The sequence below is a fragment of the Empidonax traillii genome, unplaced genomic scaffold (genome assembly GCF_003031625.1).
Source record: "Empidonax traillii isolate 1590-97213 ecotype Southwest subspecies unplaced genomic scaffold, ASM303162v1 scaffold27:size3997909, whole genome shotgun sequence".
In the NCBI taxonomy this organism is placed as follows: Eukaryota; Metazoa; Chordata; class Aves; order Passeriformes; family Tyrannidae; genus Empidonax; species Empidonax traillii.
In genome coordinates this window covers 1,905,260-1,928,052 of record NW_020955220.1, presented here as the reverse complement: position 1 = coordinate 1,928,052, position 22,793 = coordinate 1,905,260, and the positions used below count along the sequence as shown (strand labels likewise).

Genomic DNA, 22,793 nt, shown 5'->3' with positions numbered 1-22,793 from the left:
TTGCTTTCATTTAAAATTTAAGACCACGAAATGTATTACTCATTACAAAGCTATGGAAGATAATCTTTTAAATGTGATTTAGAATAACTGATTTAAGCATGACACCTTTCTACACCACTTGAAAGCAGCTTCCATATTCAAATGTACTTAGCTGTGACCTTTTCTTAGTCTCTCCCTTTTTAATTAGAACACTTAAATTATCACGTTCAATCACAGAACAAAATCTATTTGTATAAAATTATTTACAACATTTTATGCATCCTTTAACAACTCTATGAACCTGATCCAAGGCTCACTGGAGTCAGCAGGAATTACTCATTAATTCAGAGAGGCTTGGCACAGCACCTGAAGTTATAAAATTGATCTACGCAGCAGAAAACCTGAGGTTGAAATCAACTTGTATGGCTGAGATAAAATGTTAGGGTTATGTAGCACATTTAAGGGAAATAACTGCACATTCTTAAATCCCTTATGCCAGCTTTTCTATATAAGAATTACATATATGTCTAACAGGATAGGATGGATATTGTATTGAGGAGCAATATCTACTAACATTAGTATAGGAGTATTTCACATTCCAGTCAAAAGAATGGCTAAAATTGTTGTAGATTAGGTAATTTTTTAAAATTTCACTATTAGAACTATGTGTTCAGTTTATTAAGACTTGCTTGATGAACAAGCTCTAAGACAGACAGTAAATGCTATAGATAAGGAAAGAGAATACTTTTAAGAGTAACATTCAGATGAGGGCAGAGCTAAATAACCAGTTCAACTGAGATTCCTCTGTACTCAACAGTGTGTACAAGTACCCCTTGTGATTTGGCAACTGGTGTGTGCCACCCACGGTGGACAAACATAAAGCTCTCAGACAATTTCACTTGTCTGCAAACCTCTGTCCTACTAAGACTGGCTTCAACTAATCCAACTTTGGGCACCTAATTTGGGTGCTTAGAGATGGAAATGAGAGCCTGTGTTATGCATATGTGGGAACACTTGGGTAGCAAGAGCCTGAAAGATGACCATCACAGAAGGAGATGGCTAAAGCAAGGTGAGATTAATCCAGACTTAAAATCTAGAAAAGCATTGGTTTCAATCCATGCAAGGAGAGAAGACAGTTTTTATGTTGTTTTGCACAGTCACTGGATTCAAATGAAAAATATCTTCATGGTCCCCTTGTTAAGGACACTAGCTGAGTTGTATGTGCTTGGGTAATTTCCAGTCATCTGCCAATAAGGACTAAACACAAACTAATATGCTCATAAGAATTTATGAGCTGCAATGAAATTGCCTTGACTAGTAAATATTTCTGTTTGTTCTGGCTTTAGGAGAAAGGAACTTTCATTTTATGATAATTTATTTATACCTAATGCTTTCTTTTCAGGACTAAATATTAAGGGGTTTAGTGTCCCTTATTTTGTTAGAGTATGATTGTATCTTGGCAGCAAGTATCAATTCTAAAATCCCCATTTCCTGACTGAAGAAAATTTTCAAGGACAAATAACTTTGAAATTACTTTGAATTATGTTATTCTGAAATTCAACCTAACCCCTGGCCCTCTCGCACTTGATAAAAATCACATTTCAGAGTTCCACTATAACTAGCTAATGTTAAGCTCAAAGAACTGTAGATGCCAACAAATAATACCATCTAGTTTTATGATAAATTTCTTCGTTCATATTTATAAGTGCATATCTAACCCACAGATAAACACAAATATGCATATTTTTGAAAGCAAAGGAATCTTGGCCTAAAATAAAAAAAAAATAATATAAAAAAGAAAACAAAGTGTCTTAAGAAGGCTGACTTTAGCATATTATTTTTGGATATTTCTGCATATCAACATACATGTATTAGTTGCCCATATGTACAAATCCTTTCATGCATTACAGACAGCAAACATAGATCTTCAGATTAATATGCATATCCATCCTTTTCTGTTCATATTTCTAGAAATACAAGTTTGCTTCTCAGAGTATATCAGGACTGTGCAGGCTTCTAAAGTAGCTGATGAACACCAGAATACCCCACTTTATGTTTTTATCATGTATTTGTTCATTAGCCTACTCAAGTCTAACCAGCAGTTTGATCTTAAGATCCATCTCTAATTAGTCAGTCTCTTACTATTAACATGCAAATATCATACCAAAGAAATTAAGGATTTGGGGGGAATAGGGCAGGAGGAAGTCACAGAAGAGATATTAGTTACTAAATTAATACTCTGTCTTCCACAACTCTTTGACAGCTGTGCTGTAGCCATTGATATAAGTCTGGGTAAAGCCAGTTCTATTGAAATCTTTCTAACAAAGCAGACACACAAGGTATACCAGCTGCCAGACAAACAACCATATTCATATAAAGAAGGAAAATATTATGTGTAATAAAGGTAGCACAGCTGTGGTCACACAGATAAGTATAATCTGCAGGTTTGTTAAACTGAGGATTTGGGTGGTTCACTAGCTCTGCTTCCATACCTGAATCTCCTAAGAGGTGCAGCCCACCTTGCCAGTAACAGAGGGCCTAGGGCTGGACTGATACCACTTCCCACCCCAAGCACATGCCTCTATCACACGGAAAGCAATCCCAAACGATCTTGCAAAATGCTACAGGTTAAAAAACTAGGATGAGCATTTCCTGACTTATCCTAAGGCAAATTATTCCTACAAACTTATTTCTCACAAAAGCACCAACCGTGCATTTAGAAATGCCATCAGTAAAATGTACTTTTTCAGAGTGTCATCTCACTCCTTCAGCACTAGGGCTAATAAAGATCCATCAAAGATTTCTGTGTTTGCATGCCTGAGCTGCAGTGAGCATATGCAGCAATGCTGGCACTGTCTGGAGGTGCTAGACTGGCTTTGTGTGACCAGGACTTGATCAGTGCTTGAGCTCCTCTGGGATTTTCAGATAAACAGAGCATCCTTAGCATCTCTCTGAACAAAACACCTAGCCAGAAAAAAGAACTATATAAAATATAGTTTTTATATATATATATATATATATATATATATATATATATATATATATATATATAAATTATATGCAATAAAAAAGTTGAAAAAACCCCAAAAAACAAAACAAAACAAAAAAAAAATCTGAGGAAAGAAAAGGGAGATTTGCAACTCAAAAGTGCTTTACTGTTGTTCTTAATTGCTATCCTAGGATTTTCAATGAAACTCTACTGTCTACCAAAGCACATGAATCATAGCAGTGCCAATGAATCTCTTCACTAACATGAAGTAATGAATAAAATATATTAATGGCCACTGAACACGCTATTTTACATTATGAATTATCTGCAGTGAGAAAGGGTTAGTTTATTTATTAGAGTTAGTTTTATATTTCTGAAAAGCTCCTTAGAGCATTAAATATTTTATAGCAGTTGTATCGTCAGCTGAGGTGATTACCATAAAAATGAACAGATGAAATAGTTTTCCTTTCTCCTAAAATACAGAGATATCTTAATATTTTTATGAAACAAATTCAGAAATTGCACATGATGTAGAGTACCCATACTGAACCAGGTATTTAGATAGCAAGAGGTAACAGTATGGTTTGAGAAACTCTTTAGTCAATTATTTTAAGCAATATATAAAGGGATATAAAAATCATTTGAAACCTTCAACATTTCTGAATATCTAGCTTAAGAACTATTGCCTAGCATTCAGTCTACAAGTTTATTTTCTGACAGTCACATGGTGTTGAGCATTTTTTTAACATTCAGAATATTTTCTTCTTCAGAATTCCGCAGTTTCTCCAGAAAGAGATCTTCATGCCACCTCACAACTCTTCAGTATTTCTGGTGTATGCAATAGCCTGACTCAAGCAAGGAAGATGTTTGTCACTAAAATTTCAGGTGTCCAGCTGACTGCACTGCAGGCCAGTAAAATCAGCCTTGGTGCAGCAGACTAAGTGGGTCTTCCAATTTGGTGACTATCACCTACTGATTCAGGGAACTGACATTTTCGATTCGTTTTCCCCCATAGTTTTGCAGTAAATCTGTCCAGTGACCTTTATGACCTGAGGCAAGAATCACGTATTAAATAATTCTCCTGCAGTCTTATAGTTGATGCATATTATACTTTGTATAGCAACAAGATTTGCCGTTGCTGTTATGAACAGTTTGATACATAAAGCTTTCTAATCTTTAATCAAAGGTTTTTATAGTTATTGTTTAGGAAGTCAGAGGAAATTATGCTTTTAAATAGGTAAGATGTTACAGATATTTCATAAAGACATGCAGAATGATTCTCAAGTTCCTGAGTCTGGAAGTTCAGCTTGTGAATGCCTGGAATATACAAGTTTCACCTTGGGCCACAAAAGCTATTACACTCTATCTTATTGTATCATAGAACATGTATAGTCAGATCAGTCACTGTCAAACATTGGAGGAAAAAAAGTACAGAAAAAAAACCATTTGCTCTCACTGCTGAGTTTTAAACACCACATTATGTTATGGCTCAGCCTTATTGAAAGAGCTTTTCTACTTACTATCAAAAAATGGACGTAGATACTTGTTGTATCCTTTAATTATTTTTTGTATAGTTGGAGGTAGAATTTCACTTTTTCCTTCAGCTTCAGGAATTTGCATTGACCTAAAAGCAATTGAAAATGAGGATGCTTTAAAAAGGCATTATCAATTACGGCAGAAATAACATTCCAAGAAAATGCTGTATTAGTTTCAAGGGTACTGCTGATTACTGCCCATCAAATAACATATTACGAAATAGATGCATGTTAGCATTTTGCAGCACTGTAAAAAAACAAAACAAAACAAAACTCATTCCAGAAAATATCAGATTTCATAATCTACATTAGTCTCTTATTGGAAAAAAAATATCACTTTTATTCCTTAAAGTCTATTGCTTCTTTAAACTTTATTGTTTCTTAACACTTCATCTGAGAAACAATCTTCTTTAATACTTTATCTGTAAGCAGAGCATTATTGTTATAATCTAGGAATGTAGAAGAGATAATGACTGTTTATTTCAGTATTTAAAATTAAGCTTCTTTTCATGTAATAAATACATTACATTTAGCTCTCAGAGAGAGACAGAAACCAACGTCAGACACTAGTGCATACAAACACTTAAAATTCTGCTTTTACAACACAATTTTTAAATAGGTTATAGAAATAATCCTGTCAGGCAAAGTCAGTGAAGCATAACAAGAATTCAAATACCTTGTTTGTTCAAAAACAGCTACATATACAATCCACAGAAGTCAAACATAAAGAATTACAACCCCCATTTCTACCCTGGGGCCCTTGCAACAGTCCCATGGGGGGTTCGTGACATGGATTCACCATCCCTGGAAGTTTTTAAATAGAGATTGGATGTGGTCCTTAGTGCCATGATATAGTAATTGGAGTTGGATCAGGGGTTGGACTCGATGATCTTGGAGGTCTTTTCCAACCCAATCTATTCTATGATTCTATGTCAGTCATTAGATGAATGAAGAACCTAAGGAGGATATACACCAAAACTGCAATTCTTTACTCAGATTCCCTCAAGATTCATTTTTAAAGATCCTTCTTCACCTTTTATGGGCCTTAATGGTTAGCAGCTGTGGAGGGACACTTGTGGCCATGAAGGGCTGGTACACTCCAGGTAGCAGTCCCACAGCAAAAGATACTATAACCTCGCTCTTTATTTCTGCCTAACCCCTAAGGTGAGCACCCCAAGACTGTGAGCAGGCTGTGCTCTTCATTAATTAAAACACAAATGGTAATGACCACTTGTTGCCAATGATTTGAGAAGAGTGGGGTATGCATTATGAAGGTGAGAAGCAGAGAACTGATTGACTCAGTGAGGCCCAGCTGGCTGCAAGCAGAGTTATTGTCTCTGCTGATGGAGGGCAGCCCCCTATATACTATGTATATTCTATGTATTTTACTTCCTTGCATGAGAAATGACTGGTCCCTAAAAGTGAGTAGCTCTACCCCTTAACTCTCCTACAGTAGGTATCAAGAGCTGTAGCTGTGGTGGTTGGCCCTGGGGAGAAGAAACTAATAGTTAAATGTTTTGTGGTCTTTCTTAATACTGCTAAATCCTTCCTGAATTCCTTATTCCCAGCTTTTCCTAGAGCTGCTCCTGAAAACTCCACTTGCTCTTCTGCTTTATATTTCTGAGTCTTCTGTAGAAGATCAAGCCAAAGCTTGATCTTTTGTTTTTAATTTTGCTCTGTTTCTGAGAAAGTTTGAGTTGTTCTGTCAGGAAACTGTGGTTTTCATCCACTAGGAATAATCTAGTATCCTAAACTGGCAAAGCTTAAATGCTAAGATGATCTCACTGAATTCACGTGGCCAAATCACACTGTGGTTTTAGATGTGGTGTCCACTGGCCTGAAGTGCTGCTATTGCTGTGTAATTTTCTGCTCACCAGACCCTAATCCCACAGAAGTAGCTGTTTTTCATTAGCTGCCTTGTTATATATAGATTAGATATTTGAATAGTCCTATATTCTCCCTTAATTTGTCCCTGTTTTTCTATTTCTGTATTGCTAGAGAGCTATGTTATTACTTTACTCAGCTTTAAGAGTAGTCTTGAGTAATGCCAGCATTGAAATAAGGGAAGTTTCTCCTCTAAGTTTTGTCCCAAAGAAACAAACACACCTGAAGTTGAAATGTCAATATTAATAAAACGACCTAGTTTATGTTGCACAAAGACATTAAAATTAGTAGCGTACTTGAATGTAACTAATCTCTTAAATACTATACTTGCAAGTATTTATCTATATTTTTGTAATTTACATATAAATTTTAGCTATGTATTCAGTAATCTGCATGATTTTAATTTCACAGCAGAACTGGATTGTTCTTGAGTAAGTCTTACATACTGTAGAACATTAAAGTAAAACATGTTTCTTTTCCACTGCAAGGGTATACTATTATTCTGCTGATTATTATGCAATTGTAGAGAGCTCTGATTCATTATGTTTAAATGCTATTTTCCTAATTATAGATTTAAAGTTTTTTATGCAAATCCTTCCCTTAAATCATCTGAGGTAATTCATGATTCCCCTCATTAAAACATGTGTAGCTTCATATCACTGGTCTTCTGAGTTTTATGGTTAAGTAAGAACTTGTTGGCTTGGGAAAGCTGATGTGCAGTAACTGGGGCTCTGAATTAACAAGGCACTGTCCCTTGTGTGCTATTTGGCCATACAACCTTTGAGAAGATCTATAAGCCAGTGAGAGGAACGTGATGCCTCCTCAATGTGTGCGGTGTTACTATCCTGGTAACTTTGGGGATGCTCAGAAGCAGAACGTCAGTGTTGAAAGACAAGGAATCTACGGAAGTTATGTGCCTTAAGAGGTTTAGCTTTTCTGCGTTTTAAAGGACGATGCTCTGTTTCCTTTAAAGTGCTCTTTGATTCATGTCCTCTCTTCATTGCTAAGCAAACATTTGCAAAGCTGAGACTCCTTCCACTTGTGCATGAGCATCTTCTTGTCCGTGAATCTAAGCTTCTCTTTTAAGCAATATTTCTGTTGTTATATTTAACTGTATGTTTTATAGTTAAATGAAGATGATGGTTTAGTTTTCTTCATTTTCTTAATGTATGTGAAATACACTGGCATGCATTTAAGTATGGAATTGCTTTGAAACAGCTGTTCCAGCCACTAAGGAGAGAACATGCTTTTACAGAACAAAACTGAGTATATTTGTTAGCTGGGAATATCTCTCTGTTCTGGGCTGTCAGTGTATAAATGCTTTAACTCATCAGGTTCAATGACCTGTGCTTGCTTTCATAAAATCTGAATTGCAATTATTTATTTTCCCTAGATATTCTTATGGCTCAAAAACTTAGTATTTTTATGAGCTTGGCTATACCTGGAGTGTACAACAACTGCTTGTTATTTAAGACACTTTCAAGTTATTGTCTTAACAGAATGGGGTAACTGGAGGGGATAAAGGGAACATTTGCTGTAAACCATAGTATATACCACCACTTCAAGCAAAAGTACAGTCTAGACACATGTACAAGAATATTTTTCCTGGCTATTTTTTGTCAGAATTTATGTATCATGAAAGAGACAGAAACACCTTAGAACTGAGAAAAGATAAACAAAATGCCAGATACAGTCTGAGCAAGCTTTTGAAGCGCTCCCCTCAGGAAAACAATAAAGAAAGCTTTTTTTCAGGCAATCCACTGACAGGCGAAGGGTTTACAGATGCAAATATAGGTGTTACTTCTGGTTTCATACTTACACTCGATAAAGGTTTTTTTACGGTCTTTATAGATAAATTGTAGCAAAATCTACTACATCACTGATTAATTCTCTGCAAAGCAGACAGTACTGTCACAATTTTTTTGTTAAATGGTGAGGCTGAAACTGTAGCATTATGTTATGTTACCACCTACCAGATACAGGAACAAATACTGAAGTGACATATGTACTCTTAAACTCAGCCAAAAAAACAACAAAACAAAACAAAACAAAAAAAACCACAGAATTTTCTCTCTCTGGCTCCATAAACCCAGGCTAACTTTCTATAATTTGAAAACATTCTTTCTGAAACAAATAAGAGCCCTTCTTAAGACCAAACAGCATACATTTACTTAAGCTGATTCCTGATAATGATTTGAACTGCATGTTCTATTGGCTACTTAGTTAAATTTGCCTCCATTTTTTCATTTCTACTTCTTAAAAATATTAAAAATACTTCTGGGCTACTCCCCAGATGTAGATTTTAATACTAAAAAATGCTCCCTTGATATGATTGTAATGTAATTAAATGTCAAGTGCTGAAAGTAAAGTTAAGAAGTCTCATTCAGAAAGGGGGGGAAAAAAAAAAACAACCCCACAGCATTACTGATTATAAAGTACTCACTAGAGGAAACTCTCTTCACACATTAACCAGAGCTAATACAGGTGGGTTATCTAAGGGACCACTTGGGGAGAAATCATGGCCCCTTGCTTTGGGTGCACCTCAGCCCTTGGGTATTGCTCAGAAATATTTCTGTGTTTCAGTGCCAAGCAGGATTGTTTTTGTTTTAAAAAGCACTTTCACAAACCCCTCCTGATTTTTGTGCTGGAAAAAGGCAGTCGCATACCTAAGCATCATCTTGTCTGTGAGGTAACCAAGGGACAGAGCTGTTTCTCTGCCTGTGTTCAGATTTGGGTACAACAGGACCACATCAGCTCAATGCAGTGCACTCGTATCCAAGCTAAACAGGTGTTGTGCATGCATGTGACTCCCATGGACACCACCCAGGAATGAAGTCTATGCTTCTGGATACTCAGAGCCATATGAAGCTGTAAGAGAATTCACGAAGTCTGTCTGATAATAATGAAGCCAACTATATACCACAGGCTGAGATGCTGGGGGAATTTTGCCTCCTTGTTACTTAGATGCTTCTGAAATTTTGTTGAGCTCTTAGCAATGTTTTATTATTGCTAAGCCATGAATCACCTAGTTATTACAGAATGTGGCAAGTCACAGCTGATGAGGAAGGAAGGTGGAATTAGAGCAAACGTGTTTTCTGGACAAAGATCTCTTTATAGTACTGAAAAAGGTGGGGGAAGTAGATACTTTAAACTCCCTTTCAGCAGACTGTTCCACCTGCCCCCACAACTGAGTGGAAGTATGTTTGCACATCCACTTGAGCTAAAGCTCAGGTTGAATCTTATCTTGAGGAATTTGGTGGGAGATGAAGTAGGTTAGGCAATTTTAGATATAGAATTGGCTCAGAGGCTTTAAATACTTCAGTTGAAGCTGATGGTGACGATGTTTAACCTGTTCATGCTTACATTTTCTTATTAGAATTACTTAAAAAGAATATTTTCCCCCATTTTTATAGTAGGAATATATTTTAAGTGCTCCATTTCTATCTTAAGCTTTTTTGTCATGGCAACTGCACTTTTAGAAGGGTTGCATGTACACAGAAGGGATCCTTTTCACTCTCCAGCTTGACACAACTCAGATTTCCTGAAGACTTCACAATTTCATCAACAGAGAATAAGAAAACAGTATTTTAAAGAGGTAATTCTTTCTAAGATACTCTCCTTTTAGTGCACAACTATGATTTTATTATCTCAAGCTTGTAGTAAATCCAGGTGGACTGCGTGCTTCTGTCCTTGGGCAGGGTACTATGCTACAGACAAGGACCTTGTGCTCGTCTAAATTTGTTAAGCATCTGAAATTATATTCACACTCTCTACCCAGTAATTCTTCATTTAATGGATCATTTGCTCAAGTTAAATTTCATTCTTTTTTTCCCCCATCCATGTTTCCAATTAAAAAAATCTGTAACTCAGTCCAGGCAGCTGAGATTCATGAAGTTCAGTTCTGTATTTCTGTTAATAAAACCCTGGTTCTTTAATATTTGTAAGAGAAAAGATTCAACTGTCAAGAGGATTTAACTTTGTTACCTGGTCAGATACCTTTTTAATTAAACTAAATTTATTATAAAATAACTGATAGTATTATATATATTAATAAATAATTTTTTTTAGCAAATATTTCTTACCTATACAGGATCAATAGAAAAAGGGCTCTCAGACTGCAGCACTTATGACTGTACATTGTCACAGGTTGTTTCAGAAGTTCTTGTAGCTCCTAAAAACAAAAGGTGCAGAGGTAATGTTTTACAACATATTTGCATTTCAAATACATTAATTTCCCAAGAGTTTCAACACTTGTATCTTGAATAGCTTCTGCTATAAACACATTGGTAAATATCTACATCAATTAGAAAACTCTCAAAACTTCAAAAACAGAGATGGCATCATGACTTATTTAACTTATCAATAGAAGATGCATTCCAGTAAACTACAGCTTCTTCATTTTTGCCTCTGTCCTTTAAATATTAAGACAATTGCTAAAAATATAAATATATATATTATATATAAATATATTAAAAATAGCGTAATCATGTGCAGAAGAATTGCAAACACTGAATTTTGACTTTTCTATTCATGCTTGTAAATGAGTGCATCTCTGGCATATCAGTGCACTCCCTGGAATGGAAACACACAACCCCATCACAGAACACAGAGCTGTGTAAGAGCAACATCTCTGGTTCATGGGTAGTATCAATACGTATTATATGTGACTTTGGCAACCTTTTTGTTAACGAGAAAAAATTAAATTATACGCTTCTACCTCTAGCTATTAAAAAAAATATTTTGACCCTATATAAATAATCATACATAATCATCCACACTCATGAAAACGTTTGGCTGAGGTAAGATGTTTTCTTCTGAATGGGATTTCTTTGCATTTGTCAGTATGATTCACATCCATAATGGTTATTTTAAGTAATCTGTCAGCTCTGTAATCCATTTCTGGATGAAAAGAGTATCAATCCATCATTCAATGCAGTCATGCAACAGATCTGAAATTCATAGACTGTGCAAGCTTTTGCTATATTTCATCAGAGCAGAGAAATGTTATTTTTCAGGCTTGCTTCAAAACTCTAAAAAACCCCACATGACAGTAATGTTACCTACCCAGAATCCGCAAGATAATTTTTAAATGTTAATAAATAAAAATTAAATATCTGTTCCAGGTTTTAGGAAGGGACAATCAAATATAATGTTTTCAGTGTCTAGAATTAGTTTTGCAGGAGTACCTTGCAGTTTAATTTCCCAATAAATTGCTAATAGTAAAGAATTTGAAGCTTCACAACTTGAAGCTTTGTTTCACCATCCTTTAGTAACCGATGCAAAATGTCAGCAAACTATTTTAACCCCAAAGTAATTTTCTATTCAGTCTGTAGTTTCAGTAAGAGTAATACTAGTGGTATTTACTTAAATTAATGCCATGTGAATGGTATATGACTTTTATGTAACAGTGAAGTGACAAAATGACTTGTTAATGTCTCTAAAGAAAAGGAAAAGCTATTTAAATGGCTTTTTAAACGAGTAAACATTCTCAGCATCTTGGATACTTTAGGCATACACCAGCCTGATAAATATTAATGTCAAAATAAATCATACACTCCTCCTTACTTCCACAGAAAATCATGCACGAGACATTAAGAGAGCTGGTAATAGGAAAAAAACAGCACAAATGGGCAGATGGTGTTGTCAGAACACTGCTCTCTACATGCTGATTCTGTAACACTCCTAGCGCAGATCGTGGGATCTCTTTTGCGTATCTCATTTTGGGCTTGGATGCTTTCTACATTCATTATGTTTATCTCATAGGAAAATACGCTAAAAATAAAAAGCCTCTTACTGAGTTTATAAGTACTTCATAAAGCTGCTTTTATATTTAGCTTTTGAATTGCTACTATGAGCTCCTAATATGTCTGAAGATCCTTTATAAACAGATTAAGGGAACCTATGGATATTTCCATACTTGTTTGGTTTTATCTTTTATAGATCAAAAGGAGTGGGCTGATTACTGATTTCTTTCTAAAGCAGCTGGTTTACCTTCAGATCTTGACCAACATCCAATATAGCAATTTTATGGGAGGATGGGGTGGAGAATTTTGGTCTTTAACATATGAAAGGTCAAATCCACACTACAGTGCATGGATTACTTTTGTATGCTCAGGAAGAGAGAGTGTGGAAATAACAGGAAGAAGAGCATCTGTAATTTCTATATAAGAAATACTAATCAAGAGATCTAATTGCCATGTCAGCTGGCATCCCATCACGGCAAAGAGACACTGCATGCCAGTCAAGGAAGAAAACTGGGTAGCTATTGAAGTCTTAAGAGGTTTCACAGCTAATACTTAAGCTGGATATATAAATCACTGCTGCATGTGTGTACACGCTTGCATGCACGCACACGTTTTCTCTGCTACCTCTTTTTTTTTGGGGCTTACTGAGCTGGTTTGTTCTGTTGAAAAGCCTGCCTCTTGGCATGTTTGCACATCTGGACCTTTCCTGTCACGCATTTCTTTGTCAAATACTATACATTCACAGCAGGATTACTTCTTGCTTATGTGTACCTATGTAGCTACTGGTATTTAAAACTAGTTCAGCAGAACCCGTAATATTTTCCTCTCTCCAAGAGCCTAGAAAAATACACATAACCTGTTTTCTGCATAAAATGTTGAGCCATTTGGTTTAACTAGACAGACTTCGTGATGTCCAGATTATTATGTATATATTGACACATCTTCATGTTCTAAACATATCATTAAGTAATTGAGGTGAAGGTAAACAATCTGCCCCAGTTTCTCATACGATGAGACAACACCACTTTTTCACTTTTAATCAGATCAGATTAGGACTGTAAAAGCTATCTAATGTTTTGGCATTCCTCTTGGGAATTCAGTATTTATTATCTTCAGCATGACAAGAAAAGTGAGTTATGCAAGTTTCACAAACCTTTGAGACTGAAATGGGATGAGGCAGATAGCTGGCAGAGGTAGTAGTAGTATCCTAAAATTTCACTGGAAGTGAATTTTGTGTGAATGAATCAAAGGATGAGATGCCTGTTATACCAAAATATCTTATGCACAAGTGGATGCATGGGAAAGACTAAAAGTTATTAGATAATACACTTTGTCATATGGTAGTGGCCATATGCCTGAATTCCCATGGCTGTTACTGCAGGCATCTAAAACTGTGTGTAGAATTATCTTAAAATAAAAAGCAGATGGTAGGTTTTAGAATATCAGCTGAATTAGCATTGCAGTTGCATTTCACTTCCTGATCCAAACTGCTGAATGACAGTGCCTTTAAATGCTTGACTGAAAAGCAGCTAGAAAGTCAGGAGGGATTCACCCACAGTGCCAGGGAAGTACAACCACCTCCCCTGCTCTGGATTCTCCTACTTGCACTGTCTGCTAGAACTGCAATGTAACCAGTGAGATTTTATATTCTTTACTTCGTCCTCTGCTTGATAGATCAATACGAACCAACTGGAGGTGAAATGATGGAAAGCTGGAAATATTAAGGATTCAGTGGGAGAAAGGGAGTGGGGAAATGGAAGGCAGCCACAAGATTAAAAGTAGAGAGGCAGACAAAAAAAGGAAAAACTCCTACAGGATACAGCCCTAAAATGCCACTGTCACTTGCAGATTCTTCATTTATTCTTCATTCCTACCTTTGCTTTTATCAAATTTGCACCTGACACTGTATTGCCATCTTCATTGGCTTCTCCTGTTCTGACTTATCTTCCTTACTATTTTCATTTCCAAGTTACACAGGAAATAATTTTTTTATTTCCCTTTAGCTTGCAACTAAATCCCACACAGTTTCTCACTCACTACTCCCTTGTGGGGAGAGAATCAGAAGGATAAAAGTGAGAAAACTCATTGCTTGAGATAAAGACAGTCTAACAGGTAAAGCAAAAGCCATGAGTGCAGGCAGGTGTTAAGCCATCCCCAGGAAAACAGGGCTCCATCGCGTGTGATGGTGACTCAAGAAGACAAATGCCATCACTCTGAGTGCCACCCACCTCCCACCCCTTATTCCCCCAACACGATATTCTGAGCATGACACCATATGGCATGGAATATCCCTTCGGTCAGTTGGGGGTCAGCTGTCCCAGCTGTTTTCCCTCCCATCTTCTTCTGCACCCCCAGCTTCCTCACTGGTGGGGGGGGTGTGAAAAGCACAAAAGGTCTTGACTCTGCACAGCAATAACCAAAACCTCCCTGTAATATCAGTATTGTTTTCAGCACAAATTCAAAACACAGCCCCGTACCAGCTACTGTGAAGAAAAGTAAACCTACCCCAGCCAAACCCACCCCAGCTTGGAAAAGTCAGCTGCATACAACAGACTGACAGCAGTCACTGACAGAAAGCACTTTCTGGAATAAAGTGCTGTGCTATCTGTCTTTGTGTTAATCTGGATGCCTGTTTATAATAGCTGTAGTTTCATGATACTTTCTAAGTGTCCCTGAAATATACAGATCATGAAAGAGAAGGAAATGCAAAATTTTCACACACAAAACCAATTTTTCCTGTTAGGAATAATACTGCAGAGTCTGCAGCTTTAGTGAAAAGTAGCAAGAGGGGTTTTTTTTAAATGGGGTAAATTAGAAAGAAGGAATAAAACCCAGCAGTAGCAAAACTCCAGGTCTAACTGGAAAACTGACTGATGAAAGCGGACAAATACATGTGTCTGCATCCTATTATAAGGGATGCCCTCTTATTTGGCTGACAAACTGGCTTTTGGCATACCAGCTAGCTTGTTTCTAAACCTTAGGCATGGGCATAAACCATGTAGGTCTCCTTGGGCAAGTAATCAAAGTAGGATTGGAAAGTAGCTGTCTTGTCGTGTTTTCTTTACAGACAGGCAGAACAGGAGCCATCTGTTATGACAGTGATATGTTAGCAATTGGATGGATGTCAGGTCCTACTGGTGCTGTATCTGGCAATAGTTCAAAGTGAAATACTGGATTCTAGTTATGCTATGAAGTTATGATCAATACAATTGTCACATGTGCCCAGTAATAAAGTGTCACTTTCTCAAGGAAGCACTTGGGAAGTTGCTCCAATCTAAAAGCATGTTCTCAAGTTCTATGCTCTGGGGTGTTTTGTCAAAGATACTGTTCAACAGCAAAAGGTCATACTGTTAAAATAAGTAGAATGAATTTAGGATTCACCAGAAATGAAAACTGCTTCTCTGATGTAGCAAAATGACCTGGTAGTGAAACTTCATAATTCAAAATCATTTATATATGTATAAGGCCTGAGAGTCTAAAACTTTCCCAAATAAATCTGTATCACAAATATGTTTATTAAAAAAAAAGTAGCACAGCAAGATATCAGACTGTATCAGCGACAACTCACTTATTTCAATATCACAAATAATGTACAAGTTAATATGTAAAATCACTGTCCTCAAAATACACCTTCTAAAAGGTCAGAATCAAAGTCAAACAAACCTTTTGTTGCAGCCATTTTAACTTTTTTTTTAGTATCAGTACATCTAACAACAAAAGGAGTCAGAACTAGCCACGCTGTTAATATTTACATAATTAAGGATATGAGTACTGTCTAATTGTTAGAGACATTTGGTACTCTAGATTGAGCTCTATGTCTTGCCAAGTTCCCTGCACTATCAATTTCATGAACATCAAAGCCTTAGAGTAACTTGCATAATCTATAATAGGATTATTTTATATGTTTATCTGTTGTTTTCACTCTGTGCATTTTGAATAGATTACACATTGTGGATTAGCTGGGAAATAACTGGCAAAGCTTCTTCTGGAAAATGAAAGTTTTTCTGGAAAATGAATTTCAGATTTATAACAACTGGGTGTTTAGGATGACAATACAACTGTAGGAGTTACCTTCATGGAGCCAGTGCCAGATGTCCTATTTCCAATCAGCGTAACACTGAACTGAAAGGTTGCAACAACATACAGAAATGGATGCAGTAATAAGCATTCACAGAATAGATTTTAAGAAATGAATGTGTTCATATGACAGCTTAAAGCTAGTGCTCATTATAAACTCTGCTTATATCTATTAAGAAATCCATAGGAAATGTGTTATACAGGCTATTTTCTAGTCAAAAAAGGCTGTGAACTATCTCCAACTTGTTCCTAAATATGATATTAGAGAGCTGAAAATCAAAAGTCTAGCAGATTAATGGTGTTTGAATCAGGGCTGATGTTTACTGCCATTTGTAATTATCCAAACAAATCATAAGTGTATGGGGTTGTTAATGGTTGTTTGTATCTGTATGTAGACCTTTTTACTTAAATGTTTTGCTCTGTATATCCCAGTTCTGTTGTCTGGGCAGCTGGACCTCTACATAACTCTGCAAATGTTTGGGTCTTCTTGTACCAAACTACAGGTCTCTAAAATCTGAGACTTTTACTGGCTTTTTAACGTGTATGTCAATGCTTTAAGGTACCCCCACACCCAATCCTGCAGACAAGGATTACCTTCTGCCACACTAGTCTGACAGTCACAAGTCAAAGCCGACCCATGTGGCTTCAATAGAGCAGAGAGGCTTTCCTTCAGTTTAATGAATGAATGGGTTTGAGTTGAGTCAGAGGCAGGTAACCTTCAGAGGCTGCAAATGATGAATAAAACCTCAAAGGTACCTTTACAAAGGTTTTGACTGTGCAGGGAGGTGCAAACAGCCTTAGTGTGGCTCACACTGATGGCTTGGGTGGTCTTCCATCAACCAGCTGGGACCTGACAGCTGTCTGGGTGAGCACTTTAAATCACTAGGTTCTAAAAGGGTACCCACAAGTGTGGGCTGAAAGCAGATACAGAGCTACTGCAGTGCTGATACCATACCTCACTACTGACACAGACCAGGGTAACGTGGTTTTATAGCCTGTAGCAAAAATGGAGGCAGTTTTGTTTGGGAACTATCAAAATAGATATGATTAATATGAATAGTTGAAAATCCAGAAAGTTGGGCAGAATATGCTGGTTGGGATTAAGAAAATAACAACTTGATTTGAAAAGACAGATGAAACCCTGCCTTTCTGGTGCCATCTTAAATTATTGTTCCCTATGAAAGTTAACACATCTAGAATATTCTATTCCTTAATCTCCCCACACGGACCCTGATGAATGCTTAAGCAAAGCTCACAGTCTCAAAATGTAGAAACTATCCAGGACCCAACTAATGTGCCTGCAGCTTCCCTCCATGCAGCCTCTGGCATGGGAGAGGGAGGGTCATCTCACTTTATGTCACTGAACACATGCTTGAGGCCTTGAGGGAAAAATAATAGCCCAGCAGTAGCAAATTAGGCTCAATCATATCCATCTTCTCTCCTCGCTGAATATTTTGCAATGTGCCTTTGAGATTTATGACAGAAAATCAGTCCCTTGGTCTGCAATTAATGTTGTTTGCAGTTGCAAAGGCTTGTTAGTTTGGGGGGAAGGAGGAAGAAGGGGGGGAAATCTACCCCAGTGATGCCTTTTTTTTCCCCATTCAAGTTATGAATTTGAACCATAGATTTTCTTTGGTTTTCCTATTTTTATACATGTCTGAAACCTTCCAGAGAAAGTTTAATTTTTCTGAGTCCTGAAACAAACGTTTCTCAGTGTGAGTCCAAGGTTTATAATTCGTCACTGAATTGGTAGATGTCCTGTAACCAGGAGATTTACAAACCAACCATTCTCAGCAGTGCAAGAGGATGGAAGACCAGGAAGGAGAAAATCCATTTTCAAAGCAGTTTAGGGTTTTTACAATCTAGGAAGCTCTTGTATTTGAAATTACAAATTAATGTAATTAAAACTACTCAGTAGAATCACATATCTTAGCAAATTATATTATGTTGTCAAAGTTGAGTATTCGGGGCTCAGCTGCACACTTTTGTACCTGCTAAAGTTGAAGTCAGAGGAGTTATTCTGACTGAGATTTGGAACTGAGCTCAAAGTCATCAGGAATTCAGTCTAAGAGGAAATCACACAAGGGGCTTTGAAAGCAAGTGGCATTTTCCAATAAGATCTGTATTCGATATTTTTTCCACTGGTACAGATTTTACTAATCTTCCCATGTGGTAAGTGTGTGACTGTTACACGATCTTCCTTTCCTTTAAGAACAAACTTCTTTAGCTTTATTCTATGACTGGTCATTAGAATTACCTGGAGTTGTCATGATGAAGAACAATCTTTTAAGAACCCTAAAGTCTCAATAGACATTGTGTATATGACAACTGATTTTTTGTATAATTAGGAAAAAAAAAAGTCTGCTCGAGAAATAAAATGCTCTCATTCAATTCAAGTATTCCCTTTCTTCATTATTTGGTGCCCAACAACAGGCTTAATCAACATGATCTACTTTCATTTAAATATTATACACCGTTTTAAGTACTAGCACATTGTTCATCCATATATTCATTTGAGGTGAGATGTGCAGACTTGATAGGGAATTGGAGGAGGGGGGAAATGGGAGCTGGCTCTTACATTATCTTTCTGGGAGAAGTTTCTCCAAGTGCCATTCACTGTTTTTAAAAACAAGGTTTTGAAGGCTTTTGGGGAGACACTCAGTTCTTAGATTTGACTTATTTCATTAATAGAAATGTGCGTTATTCTGAGTTATTTTAATAAGGCAGAATAACGATATGTAAGAGAGGGAAAACTAAATTAAAAATTTAAAAAACAAAAACAAAAAACAACAACAAAACCCAAACAGACCCAGCTGAGCGGAGGGGGAGGGATTAGAAGGGAATTCAGGAGTGCCCCGGGGAGAGGAGCGGTGCAGGGGACAGGCTCCCGGCGGGAGGTGCCGCGTTCCCGAGGCCAGCGCGCCTTACCTGAGCGGGGGCCGCGGCCCCGCGGCGGGAGCTCCGCGCAGCCTGGCAGCCGGCCGAGCACTGCGCGGCCGCCGCGCCGCGGGTTCGAGCCCGCCCACGGCCGGGAGTGGGCGGCAGAGCGAGAAGGCCCCCCTGTCACTGTAGCTCAAGCCCCCATAGGTGCCTCCAAGCAGCATTGTCCCTTCCCTGCCCCTCCTCCTTTGCTTAATCTGGCTTACATCCCTTTTCAGTTTGCGGTGTGTTTGGGGGAAAGGATGCTGGGCAGAGAAGTGGTGAGGGATCCCTGACGGATAAAACTCTCTGGGAAAACGCTTCCCACGGCTTCTTTGTTTGTCGTGCCTCCGTAGCAGCACATCGCAGCTACTCTGGGTAGAAACTTCCATCCTTGATGTCTATTTGATGTGGAAATGTTCTGGGCGTCTTTAGGTAACATCGCTGGAGTCCTTCCAGGAGTGACTGGAAGAAAAGTGTTGGTTTTGCAGATGTTGCTTTGCTTTCTGACCTCTCACTTCAGGAGCTGTTGGCAGCTTGCAGGGAGATGAAAGTACCGGTTTCTCTAAGGAAACAGCATTCCACACAACACAAGATAAAGGAAACTGCTTAGGGGATGTGATTACCAACCTGGGCTATGTTAGGAAAAGCAACTTCTGACAGAATTAAAGATCTACTGTCAGAAACCATTGCCTGTATCTAAATTATTGGGTCAGAGGGACAACACACACACAGGAACACACCAAACCTTCCAGATACTGTCACCAGTAGTAAAATACAGTATTACTGGTCAAAGGTGTGAAGGAGATGAAAGATGATTTCAACTATTTCAGTTTTAACTCCTGGTGGTGTTTTGGGGATTAAAGATTTGATAACTGTTGAAGAAGGCAAAGTCTGAAAGGTCCCAATCCTGTATCTTCTAGTAAAAACCCTCCTATTTTACTTCCTAGCACATGCTAGTCACAGTTTATGTCAGGAGTAAGCATGTGTTGTTTGCTTTTTCAGAGTTATAGAACTATTTTGCTTGGAAGGGATCTTTAGAAGTCATCTAGTCCAACCCCTCTGCCATGGACAAGGATATCTTCTGCTGTATCAGGTTACTCAGAGCCCTATCCTTCCTGGCCTTTAGCACTTCCAGGAATGGGGCATCCACCACCTCTCTGGGCAACTTGTGCCAGTGTTTCACCACCATCACTGTAAAAAATTTCTTCCTTATCTAGTCTGAATCTACCTCCTTGTAGTTTGTCCTTTTTCTTTATTTTAAAACTAGTTACTGACGTGTTGTCCTAAGGGGCTATTTTGACATCATGGATCTGCTGTGACTGCACTGGAAGCTCCTCCATAAGCTACAAAACATGAGAAAGTCTGAGGCCCAAAATAGGAGAGGAAAAACACATCTCTCCATGGCAAAAACTGGAGCAGGTTTCACTACTGCAGTTTGCCTTTCTGCTATTGTTATTTTTACAGCTCTTATTTGATACTGCATCTGTGAGAGAATTTAAAGGAATGTAAAAAACATACTTTCCTGAATGTTGATTCAATTATGAGCTGAGAATATGTGCTGAGTGTGTCTGTTCTGGGGTGCTTCCCCCCCTCCCCCCCATTTCATTTGAACAGTCTGTCTACTGTATGAAGTATGTAGTGTTTATCTTTCATTCATCTATCAAGTAGAAAGAAGCTTGAAAGCCAGTGGGGGAAAAAAAAATCCCTGATTGTTTCTATTGCAAAACAGTTGTAAGTGGGAGAATCAGAAGGTTTGGTCTCTTGTGACATTTCATGGCATTAGAACTGAGAAAACAGCTTTAAAGACAATTCTGTTAGCAACTGGCATAGAATCAGTGCTGGCGTTTGTTATTCCCAATAGAACTCCAAGCACAGGTTACATATAATGGTCAGTATTAGAAATCCTTACATTTCTAGGGTTCTCTTTCTACCTACTTCTTGAAAACCTCTTTCAATTTCCCACTAATTGCAACTCATCATCTAAACAGAATGAAAACATTCTGTCTGAAAACTCAAAGCACCAACGTGCTGTTGCCTGTTTCGGCTCACAGTGCTCAAATGGAGAATTCTGAATTCCCACTTTAAGATAGTATTTTTCAGTATTTCAAGGCTCTAAGGCAGCTGTGATGCTTTTGAAAGTCTTGTGCAGCGCACATTCTCCTCTTCATACAAGAGCCCCGAGCAGAAGTGGTCACTGGGACTCCAGATCACCTGAAGCAACACCTGTGTCATGACTGCTGGAGACAAGCAAGTAAAAGACAATATTAAAATTTAGTTGCTGTGGCCTGTAATAGTAAGGCTGGCAGAAAAACTTATTAATATAAAACTATATGTTGCATCCTCAGCAAGGGGTATGTTAGGTTAGGAGCAAATGGCTACTGTGAGTCTGTCCCCATGCACAGACTGTCACCTCGAGACTCACACGGCAAGTCCCACATTCCCTTTGTGCTTCCTGCAGCAGTAGGACCTCTGAGACACCAAATGCACATCCTGCCCTTAAGCTAGTCCCAGAAGGGGACAGCTTAATTATTAACCAAACGCTTAAGTCTTTGAATAGAGCCATTCATCAGCTGGGAAAATCAGCTGACTCCATCCTCAGGCTGGTGAAGAGTAATGAAATTGTTCTAGAGAACAACTTGCAGAAAAGACTCCTTGAACACAAAAAATTTAGATGTGCACTATAAGAAATCATTTAACTCCTCTGTGCATTTAGTTCTCCTCATCTGTTTTGGAGCCCATGTTGGGTAAGTTGGCTTTTTTAGTAGATTTTCCTTACAGTTTGTAACCTCAGAGTGTTATAACAATCGCAGCACTGATTAAACAGCATTGTATTCTGTAATGTCTTTTAACAGCTGCAATGCCAAGAATAATAGAAAGCGCATTGAGCTTTTGGTATTCCAGAGACTCCTGGAGATATGTTAAATTCTGATCAGCAGTCTGCCTGTGAGATTATTTGGTGCTTGAACTGTTTGCCCAATAACACATAACCTTTATAAATCAGCCAACATTAGCATTATAACTTACGTATTATACTAATACATTAAATAGGGTGCATCATAAATCAAAATGTCCCCATTTTTAATTTGATTAAATTGTCACTTAATGGATATTATTTTGGACATATTAAGGTAATTGAAAATGCTTGGAATACTGACCAAATGAGTACTGAATAAATGCAGTATTGAGTGAGGACCTGAAAATTAGACCAAATAATCCAATTTTTTTCTAAGCAAAGGGCAGAGTGAGAAAATACCCACTGATCTATTGTTTTGATTTTAATCTTCCAATTTTAATGAAGTAACAGGTAATACTAATGTTGAGGACTTTCAAAATCTGCTAATAGGGGATCATTGATTTGAAATCACTAGAAACAATTCTATTTCATTGTCCAGTGGCCCAGTTGAATGTTTAGAAAAGAAAGAAAATAACACAATAAAATGTGCTCCATCTCTAGAATTCTTTAGGAAATAAAGTTTTCTGATTACTATAAATTAAGTGGGAAGCAGAGGGTGGTGACTCAATTAGCATTCTAATACATGGTACAGTCTACTTTTAAGTACTAATGTTTATCCATGAAAATCTACATGTATATATGTATATAAACATAATGAATAGTTGCATTTTAAATTATTATAATAATAGCCAGTGACCTGGGGGCTACAT

At 37.5% G+C, this 22,793-nt stretch overlaps 1 protein-coding gene across 2 annotated transcripts in view; it reads right to left on the bottom strand.

The window, feature by feature from the left end:
• The window catches only part of LOC114071844 (gamma-aminobutyric acid receptor subunit pi-like), a 47,707-nt gene extending 28,532 nt beyond the window's left edge, over window positions 1-19,175 (bottom strand). Inside the window, exons 1-3 of one of the 2 annotated variants that reach the window (XM_027909730.1) lie at window positions 19,137-19,175; window positions 10,470-10,558; window positions 4,489-4,592 (exon numbers count right to left, since the gene is read on the bottom strand). In XM_027909730.1, coding sequence (XP_027765531.1) covers window positions 4,489-4,592; window positions 10,470-10,525 — 160 coding nt within the window. In that variant the 5' untranslated portion in view covers window positions 10,526-10,558; window positions 19,137-19,175. Of the gene's footprint in view, window positions 1-3,507; window positions 3,585-4,488; window positions 4,593-10,469; window positions 10,559-19,136 lie in introns of those variants that run through there. The other variant, XM_027909740.1, reaches the window with a different exon arrangement.
• Between the last annotated feature and the right edge of the window lie 3,618 nt (window positions 19,176-22,793).